The 24,855-nt window shown below is 37.6% G+C and overlaps 1 protein-coding gene across 1 annotated transcript in view; it reads left to right on the plus strand.

Annotated features, from left to right (window-relative positions):
• The window catches only part of LOC128739206 (trichohyalin), a 41,444-nt gene extending 17,026 nt beyond the window's left edge, over positions 1 to 24,418 (plus strand). The window contains exons 8-21 of the mRNA XM_053834641.1: positions 844 to 933; positions 1,089 to 1,166; positions 8,014 to 8,181; positions 13,621 to 14,109; positions 14,199 to 14,315; positions 17,399 to 17,419; positions 18,015 to 18,197; positions 19,436 to 19,603; positions 19,671 to 21,710; positions 21,769 to 22,002; positions 23,357 to 23,719; positions 24,005 to 24,075; positions 24,135 to 24,269; positions 24,328 to 24,418. Of these exons, the coding sequence (XP_053690616.1) occupies positions 844 to 933; positions 1,089 to 1,166; positions 8,014 to 8,181; positions 13,621 to 14,109; positions 14,199 to 14,315; positions 17,399 to 17,419; positions 18,015 to 18,197; positions 19,436 to 19,603; positions 19,671 to 21,710; positions 21,769 to 22,002; positions 23,357 to 23,719; positions 24,005 to 24,075; positions 24,135 to 24,269; positions 24,328 to 24,418 (4,248 nt within the window). The remainder of the gene's footprint in view (positions 1 to 843; positions 934 to 1,088; positions 1,167 to 8,013; positions 8,182 to 13,620; positions 14,110 to 14,198; positions 14,316 to 17,398; positions 17,420 to 18,014; positions 18,198 to 19,435; positions 19,604 to 19,670; positions 21,711 to 21,768; positions 22,003 to 23,356; positions 23,720 to 24,004; positions 24,076 to 24,134; positions 24,270 to 24,327) is intronic.
• The last annotated feature ends 437 nt before the right edge of the window (positions 24,419 to 24,855 follow it).

Consider the following 24,855-nt stretch of genomic DNA (forward strand, 5'->3'; position numbering starts at 1 on the left):
AATAGCTGATAAACGAATATTGTTATATGATTAATTTGAGTTTTTACTTGCTCTGTAGAAATTAAATGTTGTCAATCATCGAACAAAACACCAATTAATTTAGTATAGTTTTGCGTAGGTTTGGCTTCCATTTTTAGTTGTAACGTAGAAAAGCTGCACGATCCATGATACCTTAAAGTGTTCAGTTGTTAAGTGGGATAATTTAATCAGTTATAAGAAACTTTTGATAGTTGTTGAATAATTGTTGGATTTTTGTAGGAGTATGAGTCCTACTGCGTATACAAAAGAAAGTCATTAACATGCAATGGTAATAAATAGCAATTGAAAGTGAAGCCAAATCTAGTGATAGAAATATTAACAGTATATATGATCGGACGCTACGTTTCAGTTGTTCTAAACCAAAACATTTAATCATCAAAAGTGTGATTGTAAATAGAAATTGTAATTAAGGCGACAAAATCGAAAAGCTCAATAAGGCGATACATTGCTGATAAAAGTCAAACGAATACACGTACACACATGCACATCTCTGCCGAGAGATATAAAAAAGAAGCAAATCCAAAAACACAAACGAATAATGCTCAATCCTATGTATTGTACAGCATCGAAGTTGTTATTCATAGAGTTATGCTTAATTTATTATGTAATAATGCTTTTATTCATTGAGAATAATCGTAAATCGCTTCAAACATTGTATCTTATTACACTAAAAATGCGGTAAAGTAGATCCCGTTGCAAGTCAGCTTCAATAAAATGTTTTCTTTATTTCAATTCAATCACAACCAACTAAGCATTGGGTCGTATTTATATTTTACTCATAATATCCTTATCTGCTATTTCAAGCTGGATGAATTTAGACTCGAGATACAGCGCCGTGACCAGGAGATAATGGCGATGGCTGCTAAAATGAAAACGCTAGAGGAACAACACCAGGTGATTGCCAATCTACGCCAATAATTTGATTTAGCTCGCTGGTACTGTGGCCAAATTTGCCCGCATCTATGCGTACCGGTCCAGCGAAAGATAATTAATTCGAATTAGAAGCAATTTCAATGATAACTAATCTTACCCTTGTTTGAATTTTACAGGACTACCAACGTCATATTTCGGTGCTAAAAGAGTCACTTTGCGCCAAAGAAGAGCACTACAATATGCTACAAGCAGATGTAAGTAATCAACCAGTCCTTTTCACGTTCACAAGTAGTTAACGCAGCACCAAAATTCAATGTACTACTTTGTTACCATACACGTTGCACACCCACACCGGACGTTCGCGAATCGTTGTTGGCATTGTATTTGTTGCCGTTAGTTTCTGTTGATATTGTTCATAACTTTGTTTTTAAATACCAATTATAATTCAGGAAGTAACAAATCACCTATTCCATTTAAAAGGTATTAATTTTCGAAAAGTTGCATCTCAACATGCGGAACAAGTGGTGTGTAACATTCAATACACTTTGCGTGTCATAATTATAAAACGAGAAGCATGGTGTTTCTCTGACTATTATTTCTCTTTCTCGATTTTAAAAAGCTTGTTTGATATGCAGACTTCACTATTCAACAGCATCTCAAAAATATTTTTCATCGGGGTGCTACTTTGTTGCGTTATAGACTCTTCAATTCAATTCAATTATTTAATTCTGCAAGACAACTTAACAACGATCATTTAGAAAGTTTAACGGCCTATCCAGTATCGTTTTCAACTAGAACTTTTGATATTTGCAAATACATCTCTCCTAAAACTTAATAAGAGAACGGCCAAAACACTCAATAACTCGCATGATTAAACCAACGACACTGATTGATGATGTAAATTCCAGCAAATCTTGTGTCGCTGGTTCAATAATGGCAAATAAAAGGCTTTCCACATCAAATTACATCACGGAAAAACGCTGTAGAAAATTACCCATTAAAAATTTGTGTAGAAGTAGTTGTACTGTTTCCTTTGTATTTTTATCGCTGTCAGGTTTTTCGAAAATTGGAAAAATGGCGTCACCCGAAAAGCAACGTCGCGAATTAATTTTGCGCAAGCACATGGAAAATTCTCAACTCTCTCATTGAGACATCGGAAAACAACTCGGAATCGTGCAGTCAACGGTGAGTCGTGTGATTAAACGTTACTACGAAACTCTGACCATCGAACGGAAGGAGAAATGCGTTCAGAATAGATGTTCTATTAGTGTCAGGATCACAAGCGTGTCATGAAAGCATTTAAGCGGAATCCCAATGGATGTGGCGCAAAGGGATGTGGCCAAAAAGTTGAATCGGTCGAAGTCTTTCGTTTAGAGAGCCAAGGTCCGAGAGGGACAACGACGTGCAAAGTGCAGAAGGCTCCAAATCGTGACGAACAGCTAAGACGGTGGGAAAATCACGGGCCCGGAAACTGTACACCCAAATGCTGACGAAGTCTCGTTGTCTCATCATAGACGTCACGAACTTCCGGCAGCTTCCGAGGCTACTATTTTTCACCGTCTAGCACAAAATTAATGTTCCGGAGGAAGTAAGAAAGCGAAAACTTTCAAAGTAGGCCAAGAAATATATGATTTGGCAAGCGATCTGCCCATGTGGCGAACGGAGTGTGCCGTTCGTGACTACCGGCACTGTAAATGAGCAGATGGAGGTAGTCCAGGAATGCCGACAGAAGCGTCTGTTTCTTCTGTTGAAGCAACATGAGGGCCCTACGACCTTCTGGCCGGATCTAGCTTCGTGCCACTATTTAAAGGATGTTCAGGAGTGGTACGCAGCCAACGGGGTCACTTTCGTACCCAAGGACATGAACCCCCCCAACGCACCAAAACTACAGCCTATCGAAAAATACTGGGCTATTATGAAGCAGGCACTACGGAAGCGTCCCAAGAAGGTCAAATCCGAAGAAAACATGAAGAATAAGTGGGTTTCCGTCCAGAAGAAGATTTTGCAGCCAAATGTTGTACAGAACCTTATGAGTGGAGTTAAGCGTAAAGTGCGAGCATATGGTTGCGGTATTGTAGGCAAATGAAATAAATATGCCGAAAGCTTACTTATGGGTTATATTTTATTACCTGTAAGTTTGAAAAGGATAGGTTTACTAGATAATTTTCTACGGCGTTTTTCCGTAATGCTATTTGATGTAGGACAACCTTTATACGCGAGCTACTGAGTTAGTTTGGCCATTCCCTCATTTCAGTTTTCTCTAGTGCAAAGTACAGGCGCATAAAGAGCGTGGCACAAAACACCAATTGATGCGTCAAATCGAGGCTCCAAACGAGCAAAGTAAACAAACTGGTTTGTCGTTGTGTTTCGTGTAGACAGGGAAGACTAAATCTACCTGAAATGTTAAAACTTAAACTATTGATTTACTATCAGCATATGGATCAGTTATCATGCTTTAAAAATTTCAATTGGCTTATTTGCGATGCAAAATATGCATCGTAATTCCACCGAACTTACTTCGCGATTTACCAATTCTGACTGGTTGCCAAAACTTTTTGAATAAAATAAACAAAAAAAGTGTTGCCGAATAAGGTAGTTTTTCTCTCTGCGCGTCTGTACTTTATATATTCCGTCTGTAGTGCAAAAAAGAAGTGAGAAATAAAGAGAATCTCATGTTGTTGCTTAGCTACTTGCTGAAGTAAATTGGCACCTGATAAATATCTGATTTCAGATTTTGTTAAAACCCGATTTAATCCTCCTGGTGGCGAAAGGAACCTTTGTTATACCATGGTACACACTTAACAAAAAGCACCGAATTCGGTAAATTTTTACCGAAATCTAAACAGCTGAACGTTCGGTAAAAATTTCGATGGTGCCAATCGACGTTTACAGATTATTAGTAATGTTTGGTGCAATAAAAAATTTTACCGAACTTTCAGCTGTTTAGATTTCGGTAAATTTTACGGAATCATTTAAGTGTGTATACCATGTTAGTTAACGCTTTGCTAGTTGATTTATATCACTAACGCTTTTTATGAGCGTCTTAGTGGAATACGCCATTAAATAAATGAAAACTTTTTCCGATTTAATTCCACTATTAATTTTACTCGCGACAGATATGCATTTCGCCTACGACTTGCAGGCTTCGATTTTATTGACTCTCCGGAGTAAGGTCCCCCTTGAATATCAATTCTGCTTAAAAACTTTGCAATCGATTTTTTTCTTGCTTTCATTTGAAAGCTACATTTTTCATAAAAATATTCAGAATATTAAATGCATATGCATAGTACTTACTTATTTACTTACTCAGTTGGCTAATTCGGTCAATGGTAGCTGGTTTCCAGTTCCGCGGGCACCCAGAGCTCGCCAGATCTCGCTCCACCTGGTCTTGCCACCTCGTTCGATGTGTCCTTCTTCGCCTTGTTTTGTCTACCGGAAGCGATACGAAAATTTTTGCAGGATAGTTGTCCGGCGTTCTAGCAACATGTTCAGCTTTAATCACTTTCTGAATACTGGATCCGCCGTAGAGACGCGCGAGTTGTTGGTTCATTCTTCGCCTCCATGCACCGTTCTCTTGCACGCCGCCAAAGATGGTTCTTAGGACACACCGTTCGAAAACTTCTAGTGTTCGTAGGTCTTCTTCTAGCAATGTCCACGTGCCATGCTCTTGCTCATAGAGGACAACCGGTGTAATTAGCGTAATGTACAATGTGCACTTTATACGAGGGCTCAGATTGTTCGACCGCAAGTGTTTATAGAGTCCGTAGTAGACCCGACTTCCGCTGATAATACACCTTTCAATCTCACGAAGGGTATTGTTGTCCTCCGTTGCCAGTGAGCCAAGATATACGAACTCGTCGACTACCTCAAACTCGTCCCCGTCGGGGACGCGTTTTAGTCTGGTTTACTGATCCTCCACCGCTTCAAATGTTCTGCCGGCTGCATCCCGCCGACGTCGTCAGTATAACAGATAAATTGACAGGATTTATTGAAAATCGTGCCCCGTATTTCGATCGCCGCTCGTCTTATAATGCCTTTAAGTGCAGCGTTGAATAGCAGGCAGGAAAGACCATCTCCTTGTCGAAGTCTCCTGCAAGATTCAAATAGGTCCGACAATCCACCAGAAATTCTCACACAGCACTGGATCCCCACTGGTCTAGTAAACTTACTTGGAAAGCCAGTTTCGTCTAGCATTTTCCATATCTCTTGTCGGTTTACATGCTGTTTAAAATCAACGTACAGATGATGCCTGTGGACTCGAAATTGGCGGCATTTCTGGAGGATCTGTTGCAGGGTGAAGATTTGGTGCGTTGTAGATTGATCGCGGATAAAGCCGGCCTGATAGCTTCCCACGCATATATTGTTTATTGACGATAGTCGATGAAGATTACTTGGGAGAGAACTTTGTAGGCGGCATTCAGGATAATGATTGCTCGGTAGTTCTCACAACCCAGCTTAGCACCTTTCTTGTAGATAGGACAAATAACCCCGCCTTTCCACTCCTCAAGTAGTCGTTCCGTATCCCAAATCTTAGCAATTAATTGATGCAAACAGCTGCCCAACTTGTCCAGGACCATTTTAATAAATCTCACCTTCATTAAGTTTATATTTATAATATCAAGAACTTTTCAGTTTGCCTGAATCTACATTTTTCGCATTAAGCATTGATTCTTTCTCAACACATTTCAATAACTTCCGCTCTAATGCCATCCTTAGGGAGGCCCTGTAGCAGCAAGGTTACCGATTCTGCCTTGAAAAGCGAGTGGTCGTGCGTTCGAATCTTAATAGAATCAGGTCATTCGATGATAAGTGACTTTAGCACGGGTTTGTTCTCAGGCCACTCCATATCCTTCCTACTGCATTCTGCATTTTACTAACAATGAAAGCTCTTGCCAGGGCAAGTGATAAGAGTGGTGCTTGCTTTAGATGCGAATAAAGCCTCTTGTCAAAGGACAAATTATGACTAGTCTCCGCACTTTCTGGTTCTAGAGCTAGATTGGTTGAAAAGTAGGACGACTCATAGAAGAAAAAAAGGGGTGAAAAACACCGACACTTTAAGCACGGATAATAAGTAGTTTGCTAACTCCACAGCGATACTGAAAATAACGAAGTTCGGAACAACACCTGCGTAATATGACAATAGATCAAAATGCTGGTCGTAGTGATGATATCCATACAAGAAAAAAATGCCATCCTTTCCCGCTGCTTTGTTGTTCTTCAGCCGCTTGATGGCTTCCTTAACTTCCCTTATCGATGGGGGTGGCATATCTCCGTTGCTTCCTGCACCAATGAGGTCAATACTTCCTCTACTATCATGGTCTTCCGCCTGCACGCCATTCAGGTGTTCATCGTAGTGCTGCTTCCACCTTTCGATCACCGCACGGTCGTCAGTCAAGATACCTCCATCTTTATCTCTGCACATTTCGGCCTGTGGCACGAAGCCTTTGCGAGATCGGTTGAGTCTCTGATAGAACTTCCGTGTGTCGTGAAAGTGGTACAGTTGCTCGAGTTCTTCGCACTCCATCTCCTCCTGGTGGCACTTCTTTTCCTGGAAGAATTGGGAATGGTATGTACGCTTCTGTTTGTATCATTTGTACCCGCGCTGCGTTCTTCTCATCCAATGCATAGTATGTATAGTACATATTCACGCAACTTCAACAAACAGTTAAGTAATATTCCGAAGATGTGTTGATTTCTATTTCAAATGACGAATGGTATAAAATGGCACCAGTTGAATTAAATCGTTTTTTTTTAAAGAAAATAATATAACATACACTTTGTTTTTTAGAAATGCAATTTTATCGTCTTTTACCATATTTCCAATGTAAAATGTTGTATACTTATGGATAAAATGCATGGATAACTGATATCATAAAATGACATTCCTAATTAAAGAGAACTTCGATGCATCTAGAGTTTCTGCTACATCGGAAATGATAAAATAAAAAAATATTATAATCGTCAAGAACTCTAATCAGCTGCCAGTTTTGAGTGTATTATATTAGGGTAATGTCATCATAAACTACGGTTTGCGATGTCAGTTTTCGCCGTACCCCTCGCAGATATTACCTGTGTTTAAGTTTGTTCGTTGTGCTATATCTATTATCCTTTCGTTAGTTTTTCCTGATCATTTAGACTGGGAGTCACATCGACTTTTCCGTAGTCGGAATTGAGCCACCCAAAAAACGTGTATTTTTATGGAAATAAAACAACTCAAAAATTTGTTTGAGTGAGTATTAAAATTATCGGTTTACTCCATTATGGCAGACATAATGGAGTCGTGTTACATTATTCGTACGTATGCCAATCGTCCGTATATGAAACGTATTTATGGCTAATAGGATGTCATCAGATTCGACTAATCAATATACTTCACGTAAACCCAACAAATTACACCACAAGTAATCATTGCCTGTAAATACCACACAAGCCAATAGTGCACACAACTTAGTTCTTGCATTGCAATGGCAATTAAAACATAAATTAAAATTTATCCCTTTCTACATGGACCGACAAACGTAATTTCATGTTCGTGATACATCTTTCCAAACAAACAATATTGTTGGTTAGTTGATGGAGCGTAAGATGGTATGTGGTAGTATTTATTCAAATACATCATGTGATCTCGTCAAATTTAACTGTTTTGTGTTCTTTATTTTGATTTTTTAAAGTTTCTGTGTGCCTTGTCCAATACAATACAGTAGAAACACTGTGAGAACAATAGCTGTACATGTAATACTGATAATTTGATAATTTATCATTTACAATGCTTTTAATATCCACAGATAATTACCAAATGCACATCATTTAATTTACTATTTAGCATAGAGCATAAAAATAATCGATCAAATCTGGTGCATGTAATAACAGAACAAGATATAATCAATGCATGAAATCACATCACCAACTGAAAAAGTTCTACTCAGTAAACTCTCAGTATCATTGCTTGCACGTGTGGGTGTGATAAAAACATTTTCAAATCATTTTATCATTTTTTAGGTGCACTCAGTTAGTCATTTGTAATGTATTAATATGCTTGATTTGTATAATAAGAAATGTTCAATGTTATATAGAATTTCATCTCGACCTTTTTTATTTTAGGTCGAAGAGCTAAGAAATCGCCTCGAAGAGAAAAACCGGATGATTGAAAAGAAAACTCAGAATGCAATGCAATCCGTGCAAGAAAAAAATCGCGCTCATACTGAGTTGACAGAGCTCAAGGAGCATATGGACATCAAAGACCGAAAGATCAATGTGCTGCAACGAAAGGTAAGAATACTTAAATGAGATGTTATCCGAATAATTTGAAAAATGTGTTAAATATTTCGTTTTATGATACAACATACTAGTCTTATAGCATAATATTTAATTGTATGTGGAAAACAGGTCAATTTTTTCATTAATTTATTTTTAATTTACTAGTAAATGAGAAAAATGTGTCATTTAATTCCAGTAGTTAGAGTTAAGAAAATAAAAGCCTTGCAGCGAAAAAAACCAAAAATGCACATAGGGGTTATACTTGATATAGCAGTTCTTGTAGCACAAGTCTAGAGAGCTTAGTTTATCTGCAATATGCTCATACAAGCGTAACGAAAAAGACAATTTCGACACCAACTTTTCAAAAGGGCCAATCTGCATAATGTAGACAAACCGAGTGAGGGTTTCTTTCCCTATGCTAGTCCAGCAGAAAATAACCCTCTCTCGGTTTGTTTACATTTTGCCCTTTTGAAAAGTTGGTGCCGATTTGAGTATAATGTGATGAGCGAAGAGACAAAAGGAAGCAGAACGTGCGATTGATGATTGAAGTAGGGAGAGTATTTTCAGCAGGTTTAGAAATTCAGCTTATTTGCCTTTTCTTTCGGCAATAAAAGTACTTTGCCGACACACAATTTTAATATGTTATAACTATTTTCTCAAGACTGGAAGTAATCTACTATTTTTTATTCAAAGAACTTCAAAACCACCTGTTCTTCCACTAGAACTAGGCCATAGGCCGAAAAAATAGATACCATCGCTTAATGGGCTGAAAATACCCTCCCCCACCCCACCCCACCTCACTAATTTGAACTCTTACCCGGAGAATTCAGCGCATCAGCACTGCTAGTGTCAGGCTCTTGCTTTATCTAGACATAAATTCTTCGGAAGTTTCTTTCTTAATTCATGCCAGTTCTGGAGCCTCAATTCCAAAAAGGTCATTGGTTTTAAAAGAACCATAGATTTAACCCGTGTTTTGTGTTGACCTTGAATGAGGTCAAGCATATTAGCTATTTTTTTATAACGGTAGTTTTCACAATCCACAGAGGGAACGGTAAAAGAAAGCTATGGTGTTTATAGTATCCAAACAAAGTGTGACAAGACGTGAATCGGAAAATTAGTTAAGAGGGGCTCACCACGCTTATTAATGTATGTAAACCGTCCCTGTTTATCTAAGCTGGGGAATCCACTGATCGAACCACGCTGTCATGGGAGCCAATTACAGCCGGATTCGAACTCAAAACTTTTGCTCCCAAGCCCTATGGAGTGTGGATGCAGGTTCTTTAATAAGCGTTGCTTCAATGATCCTCCTTTACCTAACTATCCGCTTTTTCCCCTTCACATTTTGTCACACTTTATTTGGATGCTATAAAACCACTGTTTATAGGTTAACAGAGTAGAATCAATATATAAATATATAAAATATATAAAATGCCAGTGTCGCTGTTTTTCTATAGGACTCATTGTGGTAAACATGATGCTAACAATCTGTATCAAGTCTGTGAATCGGGAACTTCATTGTCATAGTTGCTCATTGCTATTTATCTGTTCTTTATCTGTGCGCTGGTTGGTGCTGTCATCAGTCCGTTCTCCGTTGTGTTTTTATGCCAGTGAAATGGTTTTAAACGTTCTTTTTCTTTTCGTCCGGATGAATAGATCATTTTGCGATGACGTCATTTTGCCGTCAAATGACACCACTTGGTGGTTTGTTTACATGTTTTTGTCACATCCAGCAGTTTCGATTTGAAATTTCGTGAAGGATTACTGCATCAATTTCTGTAAAATGCATATAAGGCACTTTCTCTTCAATAAAAACTATAAATTTCATTATCTGCCGGACAAAGATAGAAAACTCAATTTAAAATTTAACACCACGTAAACAAACCACCAAGTGCTGTCAAAAAAGTGTGGTTAGGAGCTCCCGTGTAATGATCTATAGAATCCCACAACTGCTCCCTTTTGCACCGATTTTTTCAGAAATTTGAAGCAAGCGAAGTTTCCAATCACATTACTTGGCAGCCATATTTGAAATTTTAAAGTGGTTGTCAAAGTTTGACAATGAGATTCCCCTTTTGATGAATCTCAGGCACACACACATTTGCATATATAATGTAAATACATTATCTGAACATGTGTGATGTTTACCACGCGCACTGCAGCGACACTGGCATTCTATATATATTGATTATACTGTTAACAGTGATTTAAGGTATAACAGTAGATCTGGGACTGTTTGATATCGATAGTTTTATTATTCGGCCAGAAGGTCCGAATCCTTTTGGTCACTGAATTTAGCGCTCTCGCTCCCAGGGGCTTGCGATGGATGCCATGTTTTTGTTGCCAACATCCTCAGCACATCTCGACAAGGTTGGCAGCAAATTTATCTGTCAGACGGGCGCTATTTCCTGCATTTCCTGCAAATAGCGCCCTTCGTTAAGTCGACTGTCAAACACCGTTCGTTAAGATAAGGATAGCACCCCGCTGCTCGCTCCCAATCCTAGCCGCTCACTAGTGTCAGTTCGATCGTTATCATCACCGCCGATGACGTATGACTCCAGAAAACTCAACCCGCGCTTGAAGATTTGGAAACATCAACCGAGGGTAAAATTGCCAATTTGGAATCTCGTGCTTCGTTTGAGCCAAAGCTTTATAGAATAAAAGCAAGTCTGATATTCAAGCTTCAAGTCTTCTTACAATCAGCTGCCCTCTAGATGTTCTACTCGCACGTCGTCCGTATTGTCTAATCTCAAGGTGCCCGCTATTTCACTTCCCAAATTTGACGGTGACCACAAGCAATAGTTAACGTTCCACGATACATTCTTAGCGCTTATCCACGACAATGATCAATTGCCTCTGATCCAAATATTCCACTATCTCCGTGCTGCTCTCAGAGGTGAGGCAGTGCAGCTGATTGAAGCCATTGCAATTAGTGCATTGAATTATCATCTTGCGTGGGAGTCACTAATTAGTCGCTACTCAAACGAATACCTACTGAAAAAACGACGTCTTCAGGACCTAATGGATATCCCGCGTATGAAGATAGAAGATGAAGAATTTCAACGTCATGAATACTGCAGCAGCTTGCTGAACCAACGGTTGCGTGATGACACAATCAAGGCTTGGGAAAATCATGCGGCTACCGTTGAGGACCAAAGTTACACTTGTTTAGTTGATTTTTCGGAAAAAAATGATTTCGAGTACTTGAATCGATTTCTGTTAATAACCATGTTCCTCAATCCACTCCAACATCGTACAATGGTTCCGTTCGAAGTGTGCAGCAAGCGACACCATTCCTTACTACACAACGGGTTTTCTAATAGTTATGGACAATATTCCCAAGCAACAGCACTAAATGTTGCTATCTATAATTCTACTACGCCACCAAATGTTACCCAGTCCAATGATCAACGCAAAGTAAATAGTGTTCCAGCTGTAACCCAGCATTGATAAGCAACAAATTACCGTCGTGCAAGACTCATCGCCTACTGTTTTTATGCCAACTCTTGTTCTGTGCGTTACAGATGCCTGTGGGAGGGAGCACCACTCTCGCGCTTTGTTAGATAGCGGATCCCAACCCAATTTAATATCCGACCGATTAGTTCAATTATTGCGCCATCGTACCAACATTCTAATGCAAGGAATTGGAAAAAATCCTGAGCACTCTACTGAACCAGTGTCTACAATAATTCGCTCTCGAAAAGAAAAATTCGCTCTCGAAAAGGAAATTTCTTACGCGATGTAAGTTTCCTAATCCTTAAAAGGATGACAACAAACCTTCTAGCAAGAAACATCTCAGTAGACGGCTGGAATATTCCAAATGATATTTTTATGGCTGATCCCAGCTTTGACATCTCTGGTCAAATCGACATGATATTGGGCTCGCAGTATTTCTTTGAATGCTTCCCTTCTGCAGCTCGTCTAGAACTGCCTCAACACCTTCCAGGGCTATTCGATAGCGTGATTGGCTGGATAGTTGCTGGTGGATCCTCCCTTATACCATCATCTGCTGACATTGTGTGCTGCAAAATGATAACCGTTTTATCGAATTCTCTCGAACAGAATATGGAGCAATTTTGGTGAAAGGGAGAACTGGACAGTAAAACGGCGCCGGATTAAATTCACCCGAGCAAATCCCGCGCCAATACGTCAACAGGTCGGCAATCTTCCAGAAGTACAAATTACATTAACAAGATATTTTCGGACGTCTTCCACATGCAGTTGCACATCCAGAGGCATTCAGCCTGCTTAGCTTTTTGTACTCAGCAATTCATAAAAGAATTATCAAATAGGCATGATGATAGGCTTAAGTTAGTAGTAGTTCTGAATTTGAAATTTGTAGATTTCAAAGGTGGCGGCGATATTGGATATCGATAGTTTTAATATTCGGTCACAAGGTCCGAATCCTTTTGGTTCTGAATTGACAGACTGGCCGTGTCACTCAAAAACTCGCATCATTAAATCAATGACACTCACTGATTACGTGAAACGTGTGTCGCTGGTTTAATGATGACAAGTTCCCACGAGCTACTGAGTTGCCATGGCCAGTTTCTCAATTCAGAACTCTAATCTAATATAAGGGTGCGGCGAGAGTGGTTTGAACGACCCAGTGTATTTTGAACCTCCTATCGAAATTTTTCCAGTTTCAGTTGGTTTATCGTTCTTTGCATTAAACAACAAAGCTCCTTCTTCATTAATATTTTTGAAACGATGGTCCTACAATAGATGGAGGGAGGTAGGGGAAAGTAATGAAATTTTTTTGGGAATGAAGGGGAAAGAATGGAAAGAGTGAAAACGAAAGGGGGGGGGGGGTAATAGGTAGCTACGCTTAACAAGTTGTCGTTGTGACTCCTACCATTTGTCCAATGCTGGAAGGTGCATGGGTCGAACCAAACTATAATCAGATATTATAACCGGATTTGAACCCACAACTCCCACCAGGGCGTGTGCCTCGCTGGTACCCGTGTACCTTTGAACCATAGAGGCGCTGGACAAAAGGAGACTGCGCAACCCCCCTTTAGCGATTAATGTAGCGACGTATCTGTTTTTTTGGTCAAAACCCCTTCACTTTACAAATAAAAATTACGTGGACCATGGCAGTAAAACAGAGACAAGTTAAACAGAAAAAAGGTTTATTGATTAATTGGTTTTGTACCCCTTTAAGTCAGGCCAGGCTTAGCAGCAGGTTGCCAAAACCGTTTTTAAAAAGTGCTGCACGTCTTCGAAAATTCGAAAAGAGCAAAAGCTGCTTTAGGAGGCAGTCTCCCTTAACCACTATCCAAATTTTGATGAAACTTGCGAATGTAAATATTCCACTATTATTTACTATCAGCCAAAATTTTAGCTGGTAACTGATATTGATATTAAATAATTGAAAATTTAAATCCACAAATATACATTTATAAATATATCTATCATATACAGGAAAAAATTAATTTTTGGTTATTTTCTCCGTAGATCGAGAATCTGGAGGATTTATTAAAGGAGAAGGACAATCAGGTGGACATGGCTAGAGCACGATTAAGCGCAATGCAAGCCCATCACTGCAGTTCAGAAGGAGCACTTTCTAGCTTGGAAGAAGCCATTGGCGATAAGGAAAAACAGATGCAGCAGCTTCGCGATCAACGTGACCGCGCTGAATCAGAAAAGAAAGAAGAACGTGAACTTCATGAACGAGAGCTAGCTGAATACAAAATGAAGCTACATTCTCTAGATAGCGAAGTAGAAAAACTCACAACTCGTCTTCATCGGGCGTTGAATGAGAAGGATCGCCTCGAGTCAAAACTTGAATGCTCCCAAAGTGAACTTGGAAAATCTAAAGCTGAGCTAGATAAGGCAGCCACCGATGTTGGGCGCAGTGGAGCAGATTGGGAAAATGCCAAACAAAGGATTTCAAGGCTGGAGCTTGAAAATGAACGGCTTAGAGCAGATCTTGAACGTTCCCAGGTACGTTACTGCAATTTGTAAAAACATAAATAAACAATTATTACATTTCATGAGATTCCTATACTTCTCTTTGTCTAAATTCAAAGCAGACAACGTTCGGTAGATCGACTTTGAGCACATCACAGGAATTAGATCGAGCTCAAGAACGAGCTGACAAAACTTCAGCTGAATTGCGACGAACTCAAGCAGAACTAAGAGTAACACAGGTACGTATTTTTATAAGCATGTTCAATATAAAATCATTTGTGTTAAGTTTTTGTTCTGCTATCGATTTCTTTACTCCTCCAAGGGTGAAGTTACTAAAATATGCCCATAAGTTTACCCATACTTTGATTTTCCTGTAGAAGCTTTCGAGTTACGAGAAAATGATTATAATGGGCAAAAATAGTAATATTATCCTTATTCTGGCCTTCACTTTAAGACATATTCATTAGCAATACATTTTCATAGAATTGTTTTTTTTTGTTAGCCATTCAACGGAATCTTAATGAATCCAGTGTTTCGTTTATCTGTTGCATTCTCCGATCCTGCCATTTGGCATGACTCAGTACTTCTTAGAGGAAAATGGCAAATGCTTCTACGTTTTCACTCCAACTTACACATCCTTACTATCAATAACTGTTTCTGTTCATAAAATTGGCTAAAGTGTGCAAATTTAGATATTCTTGAAAACTTAATCGGTGTGACATTAGTGCATTAGTAACTTACTAGCTCTCGAATACTGCAAGCCCCTGTAAAACTAGTTGATGTTTAGGCTATTGTATAACCATGGAACTTATATTTCTGAAAGTCATATACATAGAATCAATTTATTAACACTAATAGTTAGCCAAAATATTTTGCAACCAAAGACGTAGCAAAAGTTCAACTAACCAATTTAAATACATTTTGAAGCGATCCAAATGATTTGGCGTCTATGGCTAGCTACGTTCTTGATTGCAATTTTTGTTTACATTACACCTCCCAGATATTCTTTAAGTGCCAGGTGCGAATTCATCATTCATAGTCAATACTGAAAAATGTTTAATTTAATATTTTTCTCATTATATTGTGTCTGACTAATGTTGGAGTTGTTCTACTCTTGAAAAGAAATGCAATAACATATTAAAAATTCATTATACTTTTTTGGTGATTAGTAATATAAATTATTTAATTAATTTAATCACTGAGATCAGACGTCCAACTTCGGTAACTGCTATTATGCTATCTCTGAATTTTAGTGTGGTGATATATGTATAGTCTGAGCGATGCTAATTTAGTTACTGAACTTCCAACGGTTTCCACATAAAAACTTACATAGTATATTGAGATAGATTTGTTCTTACCTGGATGTCTGTTCACTGTTGTCTGCTGTAATGAATCTGGGAGGTGAAAAACGAGATCAATTTTATGCATTTGTGTGTTTCTAAATTATACCTGGAAAATATACATTTCATGGATTGTTTGTAAATCTGTGTGCTGCATTTTGCAATGAGTCCAGCTTTTAATGTTAGCATATGTGTAGGTGTTTGTTTGTTGCTCAATAAATTGAAAATCTTAAATTTTATGAAATTCCAATTATACTAACACGAGAAAATAGTACTCAACCGTAACTTGATTAATAGTTAATTGTGTAGCGCTACTGGTGAGCATTGTGCATACTATCACAGCACAAAATTAAAGAGGCATTGTAATGGAAAAATTTCCTTTAACGTATATAATTTTACATACGCAAAAGCCAATATATCAGTTAATGAATTAGTTTAGCTTCTAGTAGTTCAAATTTTTATCGACTGACATTCGCGAGATAGAAGGGTAACTTATTCAAAACGTAAACCTTATTTCTTTCGGGGGGTTTATTAATAGAGAAACTAATTTTCCTACCTACTAGCAATGGAACTAAATTTGTAAATCACTAATCTATCTCCAAATATGTGAACTTGTTGCTGAATTCAAATTACTTGTAACGAAAAACGGAAGTTACATTCTTGGTAGCTTGAATTATAAAGCTATTCTAGCAATTCATCGAGATACGAAAAAGTCTTGCTCGATGCTTGAAAGCTTTTTATATATAAATTATAGTAACGTATTTTATCATTACCGAAGAATCTATTCATTTGGTTCGTTTTGCAGATTTAAACGATGAAGATGATTATTTAATCTACTTTTGTGATAATTCGTTAAACGTAGAAGTAATATTGTTTACTAATCATTTTATTGTTATTAATATTCGAATCAGAAGACTGCTGTACTACTTTCTAAAACTGAATCTGAATACAATTTCAATAACCAAATTGTTATTTTACACCAAAACTTTGCATCTAATTCTTTGAAATACTTTCCCACAGTTTTTGTCAAAATTATGGCGATCAAAAATAGTTGATTGCTTAGAAAAAATGCCTGAAGTGATCGGTTTACAAGTGTCCATTTTTTCCAACGGGTGTAATAAAATGCCACAAGTGTAGAAGAAAATGTTTCCACAATAATCCTGAAAGTGTAAAAAAAGATTTAAAAAATTTAAATGGCTAGAAATAACCAAATTACGATTTTGATTTTCTGGCAATGGGAATGTTATGGTATGCTACAGTATAGTGTAATATACTTTTTTGACAGCAACTTGTGGGGAATAAAATGTAAACAGACACAAAATAATCTCATCACAATTTTACGGGTGTAATATAATGATTATTTTGTTTCCTATTTGTTGGGTTCAATTAGATAAACGTGGAACAGCTATAAAAGTCCACTGATTTTTGTTTCATCCCTTCTGTGCTTCATGTGTAATCAAAAATTTGATCTTATTTTCATTGATTTAACCAAATTTACTGGCATTGAGCATGACCATCATTCATCAATACCGCCGTGGGAACAATCGTGACCACCTAAACTAACGTACTTATATATGTTCAGCTTCAAATTCGTTGAACTTATCTTAAACCAGCTTTATTTTGGATATGATCTGATTGGGCCAGCGAAGAATTGGGATGATCGCGATATTTTTACATGTCGTTATAGTTTCTGGGATTATTAAGTCCTTATTTCAAGAGAATTTTTTTAACACCGCTACTGTTAAAAGGCACTTAACAGGAAAACATATCCAACAAGTCAGCTACTTTTTTCATTCTTGAGGAATCACCTCTATTAGAGTAGTTGTAGATCTTGTCACTCAAAATTTTCCTGTTTCGCTCTACAGATCGCACACATACACACATACTTGCGCAAAATAACGATTATCATTAGAACCTTTTGCTTAGAACCAAACTATTTCCAATGAAAAAATACTGATAACACATTCACAAACATTTTATAGGAACAAACAGTAGACAATTTTGTGAGTAGACAATCTAATTATACAAATGCTATTTCGAACTTTTTTTAGCGGCTCCTTTCATGCAAAGAATATTTTTCCATTGTTACCGTTTTTCTCGTTATGTCAAACCAGCAACTTTATCAATACAACTTTCACGTTCCTTTAGTTGGCGTTTAGTGTTAGAAAATTTGTACGCTAGTGTATGCATCAATCTAAAATCGCTTTCTTCTCAGTCAAAAGAGAAAAATCAAAAACACAACACACACGATACGTTATATCATCATTGAAAATCGTAAGCCTCTCACACAGTAACGGCTTTTGCGTTATTTGTTCGCAAACAAATTTAATATAGAAAGGTACCGCCATAATTATTAATGTACAGAAGAAAACTCCCTCAAATACGCTGAAGAATTTGTTATTGCCTTTTCACTCTACTTAATTTGTTTCGATTGATTTCGTTCGTTCATTTTTAGTATCTCCTACACGTTTTCCTAGTAAATAATTAACACTGTTACAATTTCCTTCCGATACTTTGCTAGATTTTCAATGGCAACTATTGCAAATCTAGAAATTTATTTCATTCAATATTTATTTGTTTTGTTTGCTTATTATTTAGTCTGATGCCGAACGGGCAAGAGCCGAAGCTGCAGCTTTGCAAGAGAAATTAGAAAAAAGCCAAGGAGAGGTTTACAGACTCAAAGCAAAACTAGAAAACGCACAAGGCGAACAGGAAAGCTTAAAACAGGAAATGGAAAGAAGTCAAACCGGAATACAACGAATTGTTAGCGAAAGAGATAAGGTAAATGCTAACTTCCACATGACAGAAACCAAAAATACACCAAACACAATCGTATGGAGTTTTCATGCTCGACGAAAATGAATGCTCTGTTTTAACATCCCTATTACTGGAAAGAACGTTTCCAACGCAAAAATTAATTTCAAACTCTCACTTGAGATGTTTGTCCATGTTTCTATCGACATGTGTTTGCTTTTGGCATCGCACTTACATAGAAGCGTTACAAAAAGGGATGCTTATCACAAGAGTTTCGACGGCGCCAATGATTCATAATGCTTAGTATGGGGATCTTGACAAAAAGAATCTTATGCAGAACTGATGCCTCAAATAATAATGTAAACACTGAACTGCATTTTTCTGGCTTTTGATTACTATGAAGTGCGTTAATCTCTACTTATGGCTACGCTATTGCTTCTTTCTTTTTGTTCAATCAGTAAAACTGGACAAGTGATGTTTAAAACTGACAGGGTTTTTATTTTCGTGCTCGTTAAATAATAACTAATCTGTTATCTTCGAATATAAAGATAAATATGTTAGGCATACGATGCTAGCAATTAAGGTAGGTGAATGTCCAGAGTACATTGATATTGCACAGCGTGATGTACGGTAGGAATGAACCAAATGATCTTGTACTGTCTAATTATCATCATCATGTATTGTAACTTTGTGTTGTGATATATACTTTGTCTGCTCATTTACCTAGTATATAGAGTGGTAAACAACACTGTCTGTGGAAAATCAATGTGTACATATAACGCCTGTATATCGTATTATAAATATTCGATGATACTCAATTAAATTTGATTCACGCTTTAGAACATAAAGTAAAACAAGTTCTGTCTATTTCCTGCCTACATTATCCAGTTCTAACAAGCAAGCAAAAAATAGTATATTCTTAATATACAGCATCCGCTTCAAGCCTTCCTACTATTCCATCAGTGGTTGAATAAGACCTACTCTTCTCTATATCTGTAGTCTCCGAATGGTTTCAATACCTGTAATTATCATCCAAAATGTTCAAATATTGACATCAACAATCAATTTCATACAAAAATAAAAAAAAAATCTAACCATTTACATAAGGTTCTTCAACGATCATGAGCAAGATCCCCATTCTCCTATTGTCTCACTGCACCAAACTGCAACCAGACACTTCATACAACAGTATTCACTACAACGATATAAACACACATGCCGTCCAGTAATGACACGCTAGTACTATCATTTTCCCCACCTTCTAGGCGTACGGTGAATTGGATAAGATTCGCGAAGAACTAGAACGAAGTCAAGCAACGCTTGGAAAGTCTCAATTACAGCAGGAAAAAATTCAAAACTCCCTGGATAAAGCTCAGAATGAAGTGGATCATCTCCAAGAGAAGTTAGACAAAAGCCTTGGAGAAGTTAGAAGGGTACGTATGAACTGACCTGAAGCACAATTGCTAATAGTTAGGTGATCATAATTTATATTTTTTCCAGCTACAACTTGAAAAAGAAAAAATTAACTATGAATTTGAAAACACTCAATCGCAATTGGACAAACAACTCGGTCAGTCCTCTCGAATTCAAAAAGAAAAGGAGGCTATCCAGATGGATTTGGAACGCTATCGGGATAAAGCCGAAAAACTACAAACGGCCATGGGTCGATTGCAGAAAGAGCGAGATGTATTATGTGACGAATTAGAAAAACTAAAGGAAAAGGGAGAATCTTCCCAGAGCGCAGCTCTCAAATACCAACGTGAACGTGATGCTATTCAAACAGAGCTGGAGGTTGTAAAGGAACGTTGGGAAAAGGCACATCAAATTCACCAGAAGCTACAGATGGAACGAGACGACGCAGTTACTGAAATTGATATCCTAAAGGAAAAACTGGATAAGGCTTTGTACGCCAGTCAAAAATTAATCGATGAAAAAGATAACTCGAATAAGGAATTTGAAAAGATGTTGGAAAAATACGATCGAGCACAAAACGAAATCTATCGATTACAGTCACGATGTGATACAGCTGAAGCAGATCGTAATCGTATTGAAGTGGAAGCCGAAAGATCTGCTCTGGGTGCAGCGAAAGCAAAAGAAGATCTCAGAAAATTACAAGAAGAAACTACCCGACTGCAAGAAGCATGCGATCGTGCAGCCATGCAACTTGGTCGAGCCAAAGAACTGGAAGATAAGGCGAAAGAGGATGTTGATCTAATACGCGAACGCCTGGATAAGACACAAGCCGATTTTCGAAGAGCACAATCTGAGAAGGATAATCTGCAAGCTGAAATCGAAAGGCTTACATATGAATTAGATCGTTCTCATAATAGCTACAATAAGCAAACCGCTGCACTTGAATCTGCTCAAGAGGAAGCAGCAAGATACAGTCTAGAAATTGAAAAAATGCGGGATCGTTACGAGAAAACCACAGCCGAGATGCGTCGTCTACAAGAAAATGAAGCATTCTCGAGAGAATCACGACGTCTGAAGGAAGAAAATGACAGACTTCGCGACAAGTACGAGAAAATGATGATGGAATTGGAAAACTTCCGTAGCAAGTCACAGTATGAAGAAGAATCGCTTGAAAAGTACAAACAGAAATTCGAAGCTCGCGAAAACGAATTTCAGACCATTGAGCTTAAACTACATGAAACTACTTTGCAGCTGGAACTGGCACGTCAGGAAGTTCAAAAACTCATTTCCAATCAGGACAAACAGCGGACTGACGCCGAACGCGCACATATTGAATATGAAAAGATTCGTGATAAACACGAGAAACTACTGAAGGAAGTTGAAAGACTGCGACAGAATCCTGGCTCGGCCGTAAGCCCGAGTGCATTGGCCGCTGCTTCTGTGGGTATGGGCGATAAGGCAGAACTGGACAGACTACGTGATCGTTTAGAAAAGGCATTACAAAGCAGAGATGCTACTGAAATGGAAGCTGGTCGTCTTGCTAAAGAGTTGGAAAAAGCACAATTGCATCTGGCCAAACAACAAGAAGCTTATGAAGCAACTAGAATCGAGTTCGAAAGGATGTCAGCAGAACTAACGAGAGTTCTGGAGAGATTGGAGAAATCGGAGGCTGAAAAGGAAACTCTCAGGCAATCGACCAAGATCTACGAAAAACATCATCAGCAGCATGCCAGTAATCATATAGAGCAAAATGTGCTGAAAATAGAAGCAGACAACAAACAGCTAATGGCAGAACGGGATCAACTAGTAATGCAACTGGAAAAGAGTCAAGATATGTTAATGAGCTTCCAACAGGAGCTTAATGCTGCCGAACTTGAGCTTCAGCGACAGTGCGAAGAAAATCGACGGTTGAAAAATTCACCACAAGGTGGTCATGCTCAAACTCAAGCCAACTCTCAAGAAATTCAAAATTACAAGAAAGAAGTGGCACGGCTAAAACAAATGTTACAGGAGACCGGAGCGCGCGGTGATAGTGAACTTGAGCAGTGGCGTAAAGTTGTAGAGCAGGAGAAAAATAGAGCAGACCAAGCTGAAAAGGCTGCCATTGAACTTCAAAAGAGGATGCAGGTACGTCATTATCTTGAGTGCAATTTGGAGCCTTCTAAAGTAGTATTCATTTTTACAGGTTATGGAACAACAACTTAAACAACAGCTACTACAGATGACTAACATGCAAAAACAGATGACGCAACAACAACAGCAGCAACAACAACAACAACAGCCCCCTGCACCACAACAACCACAAGTCAATGCGAAAGAAATGGAAAAAGTGCAAGAAGAACTCAAAAATGCTGTCACTCAGCGTGATCAATTCCAAAATCAACTAGAGCTGCTGGTGCAGGAACTGGAGAAAAGCCAGGTAATTTAAGATGAAATTAGTCGTCATCAATTCTGCCAATTTCAAAAGCAGTTTTTTGTTTGAAACAAAAATTCTGTTCATGAAAATGTATTCGCTGTATTCAGATTGCCAAGAATAATGCAGTATTTACATTTTTATAAACAGAACCCCGCTTTAGGGTCCAAAAACTGCTTCCGAAATTGGGCTTTTCGACGAAAAGTCAATGACTGCTAATTTCCCGTTAAAACACAAATAGGTCTCGTGTGTTAGCTCTGATAAAGCTGCAATGTTTTATGTTGAAGATTATTTACATTAAATTTTAACGATGCAAATAATTGAGTTTTAGGTTAAAATGTAGTTTATATTTCAAAATATTCAATCCAAAACATGCATATGGGTCATTTCCCGGGAAATTTGAATTTAAAATTTCCCATGGAATGACATTTTCATACTACGTGACAAAAGTTTAGTTAATAGACATATCCCAGCGTTACGCAACATCATGCAAATCATTTTACATTTAACTAGGTCCCTGACATACAACTGGAAAGTAAAATTCCCTTTAGTCGCCAATTTTATAAGCTATTTGCCAAAAGTTTGGCGAAACAAGAACCGATTAACACAGTAAAAATGGTTGATAATTGTGTCCCGTAACACTGGAATGTGCCAGTATTTTTGCAGCAATCTTCAGTCATGCAGTTCCCTGTCAGATTTATTTCTTGACCCAAATAATATGTTCGTCAATTTCAATACACTATTTTGAAGCAAAAGTTTAAATTAAAACTAAATTATAGAGATTTTGGATTTTTAAACAACCATTGTTGGAATCATACGAACCATTCATTACAAGGAAGTTGGATCACAATATTTTCACATTTGTACTCATAACTTGCAAACGTTTGATCAAAAAACAGACAACTTTCAATAAGAAGAGATTGTAAAGTCTATCAAACAAGACCAGTAACGTGGAAATTGGTTCTGACATTTATCGAAGTCAGGCATTGATTTAATACTCGGTCAGTTATAACTATTAATTTATCTTCCTACCTGAATTTTAGACAACTTTCAAATTGAACGATGAAGTAACCTAGTAATTTTGCTTTATTGCTTTTGATGTTTGAAACAAACGATGTACATAAAAATATATCAGTTTTCTTGACAATTAATAGAAATAAAGAGTCGATGCTAATTGTCAAATTTATCAACCATACATGTTAAAGTGAAAGCAAAGATTCTAACATTCAAAAACTTAATAACATAATCTGTAATAATTTGTGAAAATATTTACTATTTTACTTACATCGCATTTAAAATAGTTTTAAACGATTTCTAAACGCAGCGTCTTTTGGTTTATTTTTGATAATAATTTTCTTAGTTGGAAGCTCAAGATGCAGCTAAGAAAGCACAGCAACAGCAACAACAACTTCAACAGATGCAGCAGCAGATCCAACAACTGCAGCAGCAGTTGCAACAAGCCACGCAGGCAGCTAATCAAAAAGCAGCTCAGAATGCCGGTATATCGGAACAGGATCGAAAGCAGTTAGAGGCGCAAATGAAACAGATAGAAGACGCCACTCGACTGTTAGAAAGCGAACGCAAAACCTTCGAGGACCAACGCAAAGTCATTGAGAACAAGCGTAAGGATTTGGAAGAGAAAGAAAAGAATCTTGTAGAGTTTGACAAACAGCTGAAAAAACGAAAAGAACAAATGGATCAATTGGAGAAATCATTACAGAAGGTAAATCATATCAGAGAGGACTTTAACTGTACTGATTAGTTTCGAATGCAGTTTGAAAAAAAAAATTAATGAATTAAACAAGAAATCACTATGAACCACTGAACATGTAGTACTCTACATTAATAATTTAGTTTTTATTCAAATTTTAGTTTATTTTATAAATTGGGACGACCGCACTCTAAATCTACATAAAAAGTGAAAATTCCCTTGTCGAAACTAACAAAGCTAAAGTCGTTCTTAATATCTGTCTGGTAGTAGTATAACCAGGTTTTCTTTCATTTTCAGGCCGGTGGAACGGCAGCAGCGGCAGGTGAACTGAACAAACAGTTAACAGAAACACAAACACAATTGGACAAGTAAGTTGACGATCTTGATGTTGAAAGCAACAATCATCATGTTGTCGATTTTCTTACAGAGTTACCAAAGAGTTGGAAAATGCCAAAGACGAAGCTCAACGTTCAGCAGCAGAAACGGAGAGACTACTGCAATTAGTGCAAATGACGCAAGAGGAGCAAAATCAGAAAGAAAAGACTATCATGGACCTGCAACAGTAAAATTATTCGCGTATTTATAAACGGGTGTCTTTTAACATATCTTTGCAATTTCAGAGCTTTAAAGAACGCTCAAGCGAAACTGAAGACAGCACAATCACAACCACAAGACGCTGGACCAGCTGGTTTCCTGAAAAGCTTCTTCTAAACGGTATGTCTATAATACCACAATCCACAACATTCTGTTTGTAACGCAAGACCCTAGATCGCAAACACGTTCGTATCCCTGAATTATTTAATAAAAAATGACAGTAGTAGCACTTCTCTGAACAACACTCTCAGATTTGTATGATTATCTTGAATTCTTGGTATAAAGTATGCAAAATGATTAACAATTGTCGCAGTGGAATCAAATTTTCAATCACTCTTCTACAGTTAATGCAAAATATTACCACTTGTTCATAAGCAATAAATCATTTGTAAAAAAAATCGCGTGCGTGTATCGATTTAGCGAGATAATTGTTACAACTACAATATAAAACAAACAATGCTGCCATATTGAATAACTTAAGTAAAATATTAGATAAACTACGGAAACGTGATATTCATCTAGTCAAAGTCGTTCAACACGATATTCTGATAATG

The sequence above is a fragment of the Sabethes cyaneus genome, chromosome 3 (assembly GCF_943734655.1).
Source record: "Sabethes cyaneus chromosome 3, idSabCyanKW18_F2, whole genome shotgun sequence".
In the NCBI taxonomy this organism is placed as follows: Eukaryota; Metazoa; Arthropoda; class Insecta; order Diptera; family Culicidae; genus Sabethes; species Sabethes cyaneus.